Raw genomic sequence first — 12400 nt, forward strand, 5'->3', positions numbered from 1 at the left:
ACACCAGAGTAGTATTACACATTTATTCAATTATTATTATAATTGCCATACAAATGTGTGTCTCAGTTGTGTAGAACATGTCCGATATTAATGGAGAGACCTGCGGTAGTGACCGAGTCTTGTACCACCGACCAGACCAGTTAATCGATCAGCGCTGATCGATTACTTCTCATCGCCGAGGATGAGTCGGTAGGAAGCTAACCGCAACGGGTATGTTAATACCCGGGTGGGTATTAACATCTCTCCGTGTCCGCGGAGTCTCCACCGTCACCAACCGATGCGTGGCTGTGGGTGTTCCGTCGGTCAGCCCGGTTAGCTTAGCATGGAGGAGCTAGTTGTCTTTAGCTCGGCATCGGTGTATTTATATCGCTCTTATGTGAAAGCGCAGCTCGCTTAGCTAGCTACAGCTAGCTCTGTAGCCGTTAGCTTAGCTGGATACAATTCGCTCTGTAGCCGTTAGTTGCCGTTAGCTTAGCTGGCTACAGTTAGCTCTGTAGCCGTTAGCTTAGCTGGATACAATTTGCTCTGTAGCCGTTAGTTGCCGTTAGCTTAGCTGGCTACAGTTGGCTCTGTAGCCGTTAGTTGCCGTTAGCTTAGCTGGCTACAGTTAGCTCTGTAGCCGTTAGTTGCCGTTAGCTTAGCTGGCTACAGTTAGCTCTGTAGCCGTTAGCTTAGCTGGATACAATTTGCTCTGTAGCCGTTAGTTGCCGTTAGCTTAGCTGGCTACAGTTGGCTCTGTAGCCGTTAGTTGCCGTTAGCTTAGCTGGCTACAGTTAGCTCTGTAGCCGTTAGCTTAGCTGCCGTCAGCTGTCAGGATGAATGACGCGGGACAAGAAATGTCTCCGGACTTCGTCTTCATGCGTCTCGTGTCCGCGGCGGAGTACGACCGACTGCTACAGCCGGACCACCGGATGTCGGGGAGCGGCGGCCGCGGGCCCGTTAAAGCTGCAGCGGGTCGGTTTGAGAGGGACCCCAGCGGCCCCCCGCCGGACCTCGGCTCGGCATCCCCGCGTTACAGCTCTCCTCTCCCCGGGAAAGGTGAGCTGGCCGGCGGGCTGGTGATGACGCAGGCCTCGCAGTCTCCGGAGGACTTCGCCGTGGCGGCGCAGCGGTTCGTGGACTATCCGGTTCATCCCGGGTCCGGAGGGCAGCTGATGGTGTTTAAGAACCTGCTGCGGTTCGGAGATCAGATTCCGGAGACCCAGGGGGAGAGACCGCATCTAGACTCTGGATCCGCTGCCGGCAGCACTACAGCTGGTCCCGGACCTGGAGGTGGGAAGGACCGGAGCTTTTACTGCGTTCCCTCTGCAGAGGAGAACCTGCAGCCGCCGGTCCTCCAATGGCACCCTGTCCTGGGATTATCCAAGGGGTCCCCGACCTCCCAGCTGGACGACCTGGCTATGGACCCTGAGTCCGGGGCGGTCCTCCGACACCGCCTGGCTAAGTGGCCCCCGGGCCTGCTAAAGCCCAGTAGGGACTACTGCTCCGGGGAAGATGACCCGGTTCTGACCGTAGCACGGAGGCTGGGTCAGCTGGGTGAGGGGGCCAAGGAAGGAGGGGGTTTGGCAGGTGAGACGGCGCTGCCGCTCTCCCAGTGCTCTTGTCACAGTTTCCTGTCCGGGAGGTCGGGGGTCACTGGGCCTTCCGAGGATCCGAGTGAGACCAGTGACGCCCTGCTGGTTCTAGAAGGTCTGGAATTTGGAGGTCCAGGGGGAGGAGGGGACTCTGGGAAGGGGGATAGGGTGGGGGGAGTCCCTGGGGGGGCAGGGCCTGTGTTCTCCAGTGGGACCCTGAGCGGTCTGATGCAGCAGGTCCACAGACTGGCGCAGGAGGCGGGTCTGTGCACCAACCAGCACTGCCAGTCATCCCTGGTGAACCTCGGTGCCACAGTTCCCACCCCCTGCAATGCAGACTCCCACCCCAGCATCCGGTACCAGTCCAGCTCCCAGAGCTGTGCCACCACCCCAAAACTTGGTGGGGCCTTGGGGGTGACTGGGTGGCCCTCCTCCCCCCTGGTGGTCCTGGAGGAAGGGTTCGGAGGTGAGGAGCAGACGCAGCAGAGAAAGTCCAAGAAGGGGGGCTCCCTGAAGGCCCGACTTAGTAAGCTGTTCAGAACCAGGAGCTCGGGAGGAGGGGGGGACAGGAGGCCCTCCTTGGCTTCTTCAAACTCGTCAGGGGGAAGTCTCCTGGACGTGTGGGGGTCCATCTCCAGCAACAAGGAGTCCGACGGCAGCAGGTGAGGTCATACTTGTTACCACGGCAACGCTTTGTTCCTGTGACGAGGATGATGATGATGAACCTCTTCTCTCTTCACTAGGCTTCAGATCTCCAAACCTCACCGTGACTTTACACCTGCTTTCACTGGTAAGTGTGTGTGTGTGTGTCACATGTACAGACATCTGTGATAGATCAGTGCTTGTACACGCATGTAGTCCAGTGTGTGAGGTCAAGGGTTAAATATCTCAGCTCTGACACACTAAAGGGGGCCGCGTGTTTCTGCGTCTTCACGTGTCGACGCGCACCTTTCACTTCCTGGTTGTAAAGTCCTGCGTGTGTTGCAGAGCGATTCACCTCCAGAACAACAGGTGGAGTCACGTGTTTTGTTGAAGACGACCTGGAGAGTCACGTCTTTGTGTGTGGAAGTCGTTGGTTGCTTTATTTATTGATCATAGACTTTATTGCCCCGTGCATCCACACTGCTGCTTTTCATCACGGACACATTTGTCCCGTATTTTCCTCCACGACTTCCCCTCGTTTGTGGAGATCTCCCTCCATGAATCAGAGGCCATCCGGCGTCCTCATAGTCCGCCAATGACGGCTCGTACAAGCGCTCATATTTAAAAGCTCTTCAGTCTGATCCGTTCTCTGGTAAACATTCTTCCTTTTAATAACGTCCGTATTGTGCTGTGAAAACGGAGACGTGAGACTCCGTAAAGGACGTAGTCAGCGGACCAATCACAGCCTGGTGCTGCAGGAGGCTGCGTCGCTTTAGACGCACACAAGGGGCTCTTGAGTCTCTCTGAAAACCCAGACGCATAAACTAGGCTTGACTTAACTTGTGTGTGTGTCTCCAGGTGACACGGTGTCTCTGGTTGATGTGGATATTTCTTGGAAGGGGTTGAGATTTGTTCACCCTCCCACATCCCTCCGCCCTCCCAGGCGGAGCCTCAGTCTGCTTGGTACTTTTTCTCTTCTTCTCTTTGTGTCTGCTGTTGTCACTTCCTGTGTATGTCCCACCGCCGTCCTCAGGTCAGTCACATCACATTACAGGTCATTTAGCGGACCCTTTTATCCAAAGCGACTTACATTTTTAACACGTGGCTTTTTACATTTGTGCCCGGGGAGCAATGAGGGGTTGGGTGTCTTGCTCAGGGGCCTCTACCCCTGCGGCACTACGACCCCGCGTGAATAACGTTTGTCCGTCTCTTGTAGATGACTTTGGTGGTCCGTTAACGGGCGTGTCCATGCAGTCCCTGCCCCCCCTACCGGTGGATCTGCCCCCATCTCTCAGCAGCATCCAACACAGCCTGAGCCTCAACGGTACCACACACACAGACACACACCACCGGGAACCTAGAGAATGAGCAATTTACTGTGTGTGTGTGTGTGTGTGTGTGTGTGTGTGTGTGTGTGTGTGTCACAGACACCTTCATGAGGGCTCTGCCAAGGCTGGTCCCCCAACGTCCCGGCACCCCTCCCAGACTGGGCGCCCCCTGTCCCCTGGGTCCACCCGACAGCTTTGCCTCCAGCCTCAGAGAGCTTGAGAAGGTGAGAGGTCACAGGTGTGACGTCCCACTCAAATAAAACGTAGAACAAGGACTGAGCAGCGTGTGTCTGTCTTAGTGCGGCTGGTACTGGGGTCCTATGAACTGGGAGGATGCGGAGCTGAAGCTGAGAGGGAAACCAGACGGGTCGTTTCTGGTTCGGGACTCTTCAGACCCAAAATACATCCTGAGCCTGAGCTTCAGGTCCCAGAAGGTCACACACCACACCCGCATGGAGCACTACCGAGGTACACACACACACACCCGCATGGAGCACTACCGAGGTACACACACACACCCGCATGGAGCACTACCGAGGTACACACACCACACCCGCATGGAGCACTACCGAGGTACACACACCACACCCGCATGGAGCACTACCGAGGTACACACACACACCCGCATGGAGCACTACCGAGGTACACACACACACCCGCATGGAGCACTACCGAGGTACACACACCACACCTGCATGGAGCACTACCGAGGTACACACACACACACACACCCGCATGGAGCACTACCGAGGTACACACACCACACCCGCATGGAGCACTACCGAGGTACACACACCACACCCGCATGGAGCACTACCGAGGTACACACACCACACCCGCATGGAGCACTACCGAGGTACACACACACACACCCGCATGGAGCACTACCGAGGTACACACACCACACCTGTATGGAGCACTACCGAGGTACACACACACACACCCGCATGGAGCACTACCGAGGTACACACACACACCCGCATGGAGCACTACCGAGGTACACACACACACACCCGCATGGAGCACTACCGAGGTACACACACCACACCTGCATGGAGCACTACCGAGGTACACACACACACACACCCGCATGGAGCACTACCGAGGTACACACACACACACACACCCGCATGGAGCACTACCGAGGTACACACACCCGCATGGAGCACTACCGAGGTACACACACACACACACACCCGCATGGAGCACTACCGAGGTACACACACACACCCGCATGGAGCACTACCGAGGTACACACACACACACCCGCATGGAGCACTACCGAGGTACACACACACACACACCCGCATGGAGCACTACCGAGGTACACACACCACACCTGCATGGAGCACTACCGAGGTACACACACACACACACACCCGCATGGAGCACTACCGAGGTACACACACACACACACCCGCATGGAGCACTACCGAGGTACACACACCCGCATGGAGCACTACCGGGGTACACACACACACACACACGCATGGAGCACTACCGAGGTACACACACACACACCCGCATGGAGCACTACCGAGGTACACACACACACACCCGCATGGAGCACTACCGAGGTACACACACACACACACACCCGCATGGAGCACTACCGAGGTACACACACACACACACACCCGCATGGAGCACTACCGAGGTACACACACACACACACACCCGCATGGAGCACTACCGAGGTACACACACACCCACCCGCATGGAGCACTACCGAGGTACACACACACACACACCCGCATGGAGCACTACCGAGGTACACACACACACACACACCCGCATGGAGCACTACCGAGGTACACACACACACACCCGCATGGAGCACTACCGAGGTACACACACACACACACACACACACACCGATGGTAGCACATGGGGTGAAATCGTACAGAGTAACACATCAGGTCATTTCTATTCATGGGAGTTTGTGTGTGTCCTCAGGGACATTCAGTCTGTGGTGTCATCCTAAGCTGGAGGACCGCTGTCTCTCTGTGGTGGAGTTCATAGAGAGAGCCATCATGTACTCCAAGAACGGGAAGTTCCTCTACTTCCTGCGCTCCAGAGTCCCCGGTAACCAATCAGCCAGCTGTCTGTCTCCCTGTTTATCTGTTTCCTCCTCTCTGTCTCTACCTGGCTGACAGTGTGTCTTTGTCTTCAGGTCTTCCCCCAACCCCGGTCCAACTCCTATATCCAGTCTCGAGGTTCAGCAGCGTTAAAACGCTTCAGCATCTCTGTCGCTTCTGCATCAGACAGCTGGTCCGGATAGACCACATCCAGGAGCTGCCCATGCCTATGTGAGTCAGACCCGCTGTCCTATGACGTCCTCACGTCCAGTCTCATAGAGAACTCTTATCTTTTAGCTCATGGGCTAATGTTAGCCCAGCGATCTGATTGGCTAAGAGTCACGTGATGTTTCATGTTGTGTTCATTTATTCTTACCTTCACTTTGTCTTCAGGCCTCTGATCGCCTACCTGGGGAAGTTTTATTACTACGACTCTGAGGAGGAGGTGAGCCCGTCCCTGAAGGAGAGAGGACTGGAAACCCAGGGGTGCCTGGTCCAGCAGGTCCAACCTGTGGTCCAGCCTGTCCACCACGGGCTCCATTCTAACACGTAGCCGTGGAGCCTCAGATACAGTGGATGAAGTGAGTCCCAGATATAAGTTTCATTCAGAAGAAAAAAAGTTTGAATGCCAGAAACCAAAACAAAAGTATATTGAAATAAATGTTTTATATAATAATAATTGTTATTTTTATTATTATTATATAACACATAATTCTATTGTTTTTTTAACTATTTTTTAACCGTAACATTATTATTATTATTATTATTATTATTACTGACTGATATCCATAACAATCACAATATCATTATGACCCTGTTTGATAAAAACTACAACAACCAGTAGCTTGAGGAGGAACCAAAGAGGCTCAAACAGGAAGTCAAATGAGAAACTGACTCTCTGATCAGCACCGCCATCTTGGTCTCGGAGCATATTGCATAAATAATAATAATTGTAACTAGTGAGCTCTTTATTCGTTAGTTTAATGAAACTGTTTTCTGTCTTTTACTTTTTCCTCCTTTTAGTTCTTTTCGTTGTTTTTAAACTGGAAATACTCAATCAGCTGACTGAAGGACTGTGAACCAATAAGCGGCCTCCACTCGGTCGTATCCGGGCGGCTTTCATCTAGTAGTCACTCGGTGGATGTGGGGACTCCGCCTCTCTCGTGATGTCATTGCGGGGCAGCTGGACTATTGTTGGCATCACTGTCAGCGAAGCGTTTGGATCCAGACAGGAAACTCAACCCTGAAGTTCAGTCTTCTCAACTCGAGGTCTCCTGACCGATTGTCCTGGAGCTCTCATGGATCTTCATCACCATCTTTACAGTACTAAGCTGCTAGCACGTTAGCAATATGCTAACGCTCATCAGTTTCCTGTTTATCTCAGTATCAGGGTTTCAGGTAGCGCGCTAGTTAGCTCAGTGGCTAACAGCCGATGCAACCACATTACAAGCTACGATAGCTTCTCTCGTCCAATCGGCGGTCTGCTCTGTTCTGATTGGTCAGCAGCACAAATTCAAGTCCGATCTCTGTGGATCTGAAGAGGAGCTTCTTCTAACTGATGGGACTTCCTCCGTTAGGGAGTGTGTTCGCTCACTGTGATGTCATCGAGACAGAGACTACGTGTAGGAATGTACGTGTTTATTAAACACCAGGGATCCGTATCTACGTCTTTATAGTGAGTCAGTGCAGCGGTTACGCACTGCGAGTATTCCTGTATAGAATCGGTGAATACTGTGAGACCTGTGTGGATGTAGCAGACTGATCATGGTGAAACAGTCCTTGACCTTTATGAACAAACATGAGGCTTAAAGCAGCAGGTTGGCTGTTCATTGGTCAGTGGATACCGTTTTATTTAGTCCACTGGAGATAATATACACATGGTAAACAATTACATCATTTCTCTTGACATTATCGTATAACTTCAAAGTCAGGCTGTCAATAAATGAACTAATCATTCCTATTTAAGTTTTTTTTTGTAAACACTTATAAACTTATAAAAGTATCAATTAAACAAGTGTCTAAAATAGACTTTCTGAAGTTATTACTAGTTCATTTCTGAGATGTTGAGATGGAAGCAGCGACACATCGGTCCGTTAGCGCCTTCTGTTTGACATGTGGACGAGTTCCTCCGCACACGTGACAATATTTTGACAGCCCTACTTTAAATTGTCGGTGTCACGACGCCGCTGTAAACGCCCCGGGGGTCACGGGCAGGCAGGAGCGCCGACACAGTTCTGGAACTGGGTTCTCTTCTCCCCGTCGGGCAGCGGGCCGCAGTCCTCATTTGGTCTCCCGGAGAAGTTTGCTGGTTCCTTCTTAAGACCGATGGTCGGTCTACACACACACACACACACACACACACACACACACACACACACACACACACACACACACACATGTTAATTTTGGCAGCTATTTTTGATTTAGTCTTTAGACTAAAATGTAACTAGTTTTAGTCCCATTTAATATCCATATTAAACTCCTGTCTTCCCTTCTCAGGCACAGGGACCCTGTGTTGTGTCTACAGCTGCATAATCGTCCAGCTTGCAGTGCTGTTGTCCATTAGATGTCCCAATGTCTCATTCGAACTCGCCGAAGCGTAAAATAGTCGTCGCGGTCCGTAGTCGGTGCACAAGAACCACCGCTGTGATGACGGTTGGTGGATGACGTCATGATGACGCGTTAATATCCGCCGTACTTTGTCTGTCTGTCTGTCAGCTGCGTGCGGATTTAGGGGGAAAAGGATCGTGACTTCGTCAACCACCAACATGTTCGTCTCGTTAACGAAAGTTAGAATAGATTTAGTCTTTTTTTTTTTTTTTTAATCGTTTTCGTCTCGTCTTAGTCGTGGAAAAAATGTTCGCTAACAAACATTTTCGTCATAGTTTTCGTCGACGACATTAACGTCGACCCCAATAACTGACTGATGCCGATGATGAGACTCACCTGTAGTCACTGTAGTCCAGGTTACACAGTCTCCTCCTGAAGCGTCTGGAACCATCTCCACAAGGTGGAGAACACAAAGTCCACGAGTCCCATTCGCCCCAGGTCCCCTTCACTGTGTCACACACACACTCACATGAAGCCGGTGTCTGGATCACTGAATCAAACGTGTGTGCACGTGTGCGCATCACCCACAGTGACAAGCAGAGACGTCATAGCAGACCCGTGTGTCTGTCAAACCGTCCCCATCGCAGATGGACCCGTTGTGAGCCTGGTGCAGACACCGGCGCTCTCGGCTCTGACTGCCGCCTCCAGTCTTGCTGCAGCGGATGACCCTGTTCGGGAAGGGGCTCGTACACTTCCCCCACGGGGACCAGTCGGACCACACGCCATCCACTGGGAGACACACGAGTCCAACAGCAAATTACAAAGCTGCCTTAGGGGCCAGTTTGCACATATGGGACGTCCTCTGTCCCGGAACCCTCACATCGGCACAGACAGACGAGAGACCAGGGGGTTACTGCACATGTGAGCGACACCAGAGAGACCAGGGACCTGGTTTGTACCTGGACAGTGGGTGTTGGTTAAACAGATCCTGGTTCTACGTCCCTCTCCAGGACATGGCCAGCCGCCATGTTTAGGGGCGGGGTTGTCACATCTCTTGAATGACTCCTGAAGTCCCACCCCACAGGTAACAGGACAGGAAGAGAAGGGGGACCAAGACCCCCAACCTCCATCCACTGGTCGAGAGACAGAAACACGGCTGTAAGCGTCTAGAGGACACCTGGCGTCTGTTATCGTTTGAGACAGGTGGACAGACAGGTAAACCTGGGCAGTGAGGCAGGTTGTTGCAGTTTTGATTCTCGTTGTCGTCGCCATGGCAACCCATGCCGGGCGGGTCCGTTGAGGGGGCGGGGTTAGAACAGGTGCGCCGGCGGTACCTTATGGGAGCTCGGTCTTCTGGGATACAGGAAGAGGAGCACTGAGACCAGCTGGACCAGCTGGACCAGACCCCGGCCACTGAGACAGGAACACAAGGGATGCTGGGTATTAGTGCGTGTCCGGGCGTGTGTGTGCGTGTGTGCGTGTGTGTGTGTTACCAGGACAAGGGCTCTGACAGCAGGTGCCGTTGCAGGGGATCATCTCCACCTTCTCTTTGGGCTTCTCACACTCTGAGGCTTCGATACCGAAGCACTTCCTGTTCCTCTGCATCACTCCCTCTCCACACGGGACGTTGCACTGTGACCATGGCGACCAGGGGGACCACACTGGAGAACTGGGAACACAGCAACATGTACTGGTGCTACTGGTTTGACTACAAGGAGCCCTGTGAGTCCTCACATTAACGATCAGGGGTCCGTTTCTAGTAGGAGGTTCAACAAACTGAGTCAAACCCGCACTCACCCACAGGAACGACACACGCCGTCTGTTGTCTGGTAACCGTACTGAGGGTTTTGACAGCAGTCCTCTTCATCCACCTCACCTAGCTCTTCATCACACTGACCCAGACTCAGGTAGAACCGTGCAAAACAACGCACACCCTCTGCACGCACACATACAAAGACACACACACACACACCGTTCAGCGCAGGTTCATTCACTTTATTTTGTATCGTCCAAAGTGACAAATTCGCCTCAGAGGGCTCCACCGTCTCTACGCATGTAAGCGTCCTTTGTCCCGCTACAAAGGGAGTGTCCGTCCCGCTCAGAGGACAGGACAGCGTCTTACACACAGAAATAGAGGTCTCTGTTGGAAGCAGAGGGCATTGAGACCCTCAGTGTGTGGCAGGGTGAATGGACTGTACCTGTGCAACACCCAGAGACAGCTGTCCATCAGTAACTAACATCCACACACTCGCAGCTACAGGAACCCAGCAAGGACACATGGACATGCTGGTCAACCGGGCCTGGGATCGAACCGCCAACCTGATTGGAGGACGGCCGTCCCCCCACTCAACCATCAGAAAGATGGTCAACCACATGTTTGACTCTTGCAGAGAGGACAGAGGACCTCACACACGTTGCAGATGATCATTGTGTATGTGTGTGTGTGCGTGTGCGCGTGCGTGAGCGCGTGTGCGTGCGTGTGTGCGTGTGCGCGTGCGTGAGCGTGTGTGTGTGTGTGTGCGCGTGTGTGCGTGTGTGTGTGTGTGTGTGTGCGTGTGCTTTAATTTGCCACACTGAGGAAAGTTTGTTGTTTAGTTGCCAAAGTTCCAAAAACCAGAACAAGTTTTTCTTTGAATCAGTTTGTTTGTTTGTGAATAAAACTGTGAAGTGGGATCAGATTCAAGCATTCAAACAATAACAACAACAAACAAACCAAACTGACCTGAACGATGCACAGACGCCAGAACCAGAACCAGAACCAGAATCCCTCGACCCTCCATCCTGAGGTGAAGCCAGACGTGCGACTCCGCACAGGTTCTCCCTCCGGTGTGTGTATTCAGTAGCAGGAAGTCCATATAAGGGAAAGTCTTTCAGGGCTCCTGATTGGTCGGGAGTCTCGGGTTTAGAGTCCACGTATAGAAGCAAACATTTGTTTGACAAAGTCCTTCAAATACCAACGTGATTCAGCGTGTGACTGAAAGCATTTGAATAAGTAAAGTAAAACAACATTCTTGATATTATATTATTTAAACATGAATAAACATACATGTTGTATGTAACACATATTTCCGATCTAACGCTATTTATTCATCATTATTAATTTCCTTATTTTTTACTGGGATTGACAGGGTTTTCCCTTAAAGTGTTGGTTACATGTACAGGCTGAATTTAAGCGCCTCATCAGTAGATCAAGTAGATAAAAACAAGCCCAAAGAGAGTCCAATTGATATGAATTAATAGTCATGAGCATTTTTGTATGCGCTTATACATCATATATGTGTATTTACATGTACTTTTCTCATGACATTTATAAACATAAATTCAACATACTTTCGAAATTGTTCAAACGGCAGTTATACAACAAGACAAAATATGCACTTAGTGACAAATAATGTCCTAATGTCCTGCGCGTCCTCCCTCGTGTGGACTGTCCACTAGGCAGCAGTATTTACTCATCTAAAGTCACTAAATGTATCGTGGGCAGAACTTCCTCACGTGGGAGCTGATCAGTAAGAAGGCTCAGGTTGTTCTTCCTGAGGCAGCTGAAGAGATTCAACCTGCGGGGGATTTATGTCCTGCAGCAGAAATGCATTCGGAAGTCCGCCTTGGTTTTATGGTGGGAGCCCAACGGGAATGAACCCATCCACAAGTGTTTTAATTGCCAAATAAACAAACTACTAAAATATACAACTCGCATAAGAGCCGAGACTTTGCATTCAGTCTGTAAAACAGCCTGTAGGACAGTGGATGCCCATCTGCAGCGTGTGGTCTTCACCATGTAAGGTTCCAGAAAGGCTGTACAGAACGTGATGTCCTAATAGATCGTGGTGGTCTGGAAGAACTCTACCTATAAAAGATCAATAGGATCTCTGATCCAAGCTTATCCAGCTGGCTTAAGTTAGCCTGCTCTGTAGCAGGTTCAAGTTTTTGGATGTGTTGCTATGGTGATTTAGCCAGGCTTCGAGGAACCAACAACCTGACTTTTGTAATCTTATCCTAAAATGATTCGGCTAACTCCGTTAGCCAGGTATGAGGAACGTGGCATGAAGCATTACTTAGTTTGGTTACATTTCCAGCATCACTCTTTTAAGCACGAGGAGGCAGAACCTTCTGCTCTCCCATTGGAGGATCTGAAGTCTTACCACCGATGAAGACCACGTTTACATGTACACACTCACACACACGCACACACTATACACACATGCAATAGTTATTGTTTAGCATGTTA

At 51.5% G+C, this 12400-nt stretch overlaps 2 protein-coding genes across 4 annotated transcripts; one reads left to right on the top strand and one right to left on the bottom strand.

Moving 5' to 3' along the window:
- Positions 1–7: 7 nt before the first annotated feature.
- On the top strand, positions 8–7646 carry LOC100190879 (suppressor of cytokine signaling 7). 3 transcript variants are annotated; one of them, XM_040189788.2, is made up of 10 exons: positions 8–2236; positions 2318–2364; positions 3075–3179; positions 3433–3540; positions 3644–3768; positions 3844–4012; positions 5501–5629; positions 5718–5853; positions 6016–6203; positions 6646–7646. In XM_040189788.2, the coding sequence occupies exons 1-9, from the start codon at positions 816–818 to the stop codon at positions 6173–6175; spliced, it is 2400 nt and encodes a 799-aa protein (XP_040045722.2). In that variant the 5' UTR covers positions 8–815; the 3' UTR covers positions 6176–6203; positions 6646–7646.
- LOC120828054 (properdin) lies at positions 7441–11580 on the bottom strand. Its single transcript, XM_040191370.2, has 8 exons — positions 10895–11580; positions 9970–10108; positions 9666–9841; positions 9394–9585; positions 9132–9305; positions 8761–8961; positions 8569–8680; positions 7441–7956 (listed from the first exon to the last, which is right to left on the bottom strand). The coding sequence occupies exons 1-8, from the start codon at positions 11025–11027 to the stop codon at positions 7827–7829; spliced, it is 1257 nt and encodes a 418-aa protein (XP_040047304.1). The 5' UTR covers positions 11028–11580; the 3' UTR covers positions 7441–7826.
- Between the last annotated feature and the right edge of the window lie 820 nt (positions 11581–12400).

The sequence above is a fragment of the Gasterosteus aculeatus genome, chromosome 11 (genome assembly GCF_964276395.1).
Source record: "Gasterosteus aculeatus chromosome 11, fGasAcu3.hap1.1, whole genome shotgun sequence".
Lineage (NCBI taxonomy): Eukaryota > Metazoa > Chordata > Actinopteri > Perciformes > Gasterosteidae > Gasterosteus > Gasterosteus aculeatus.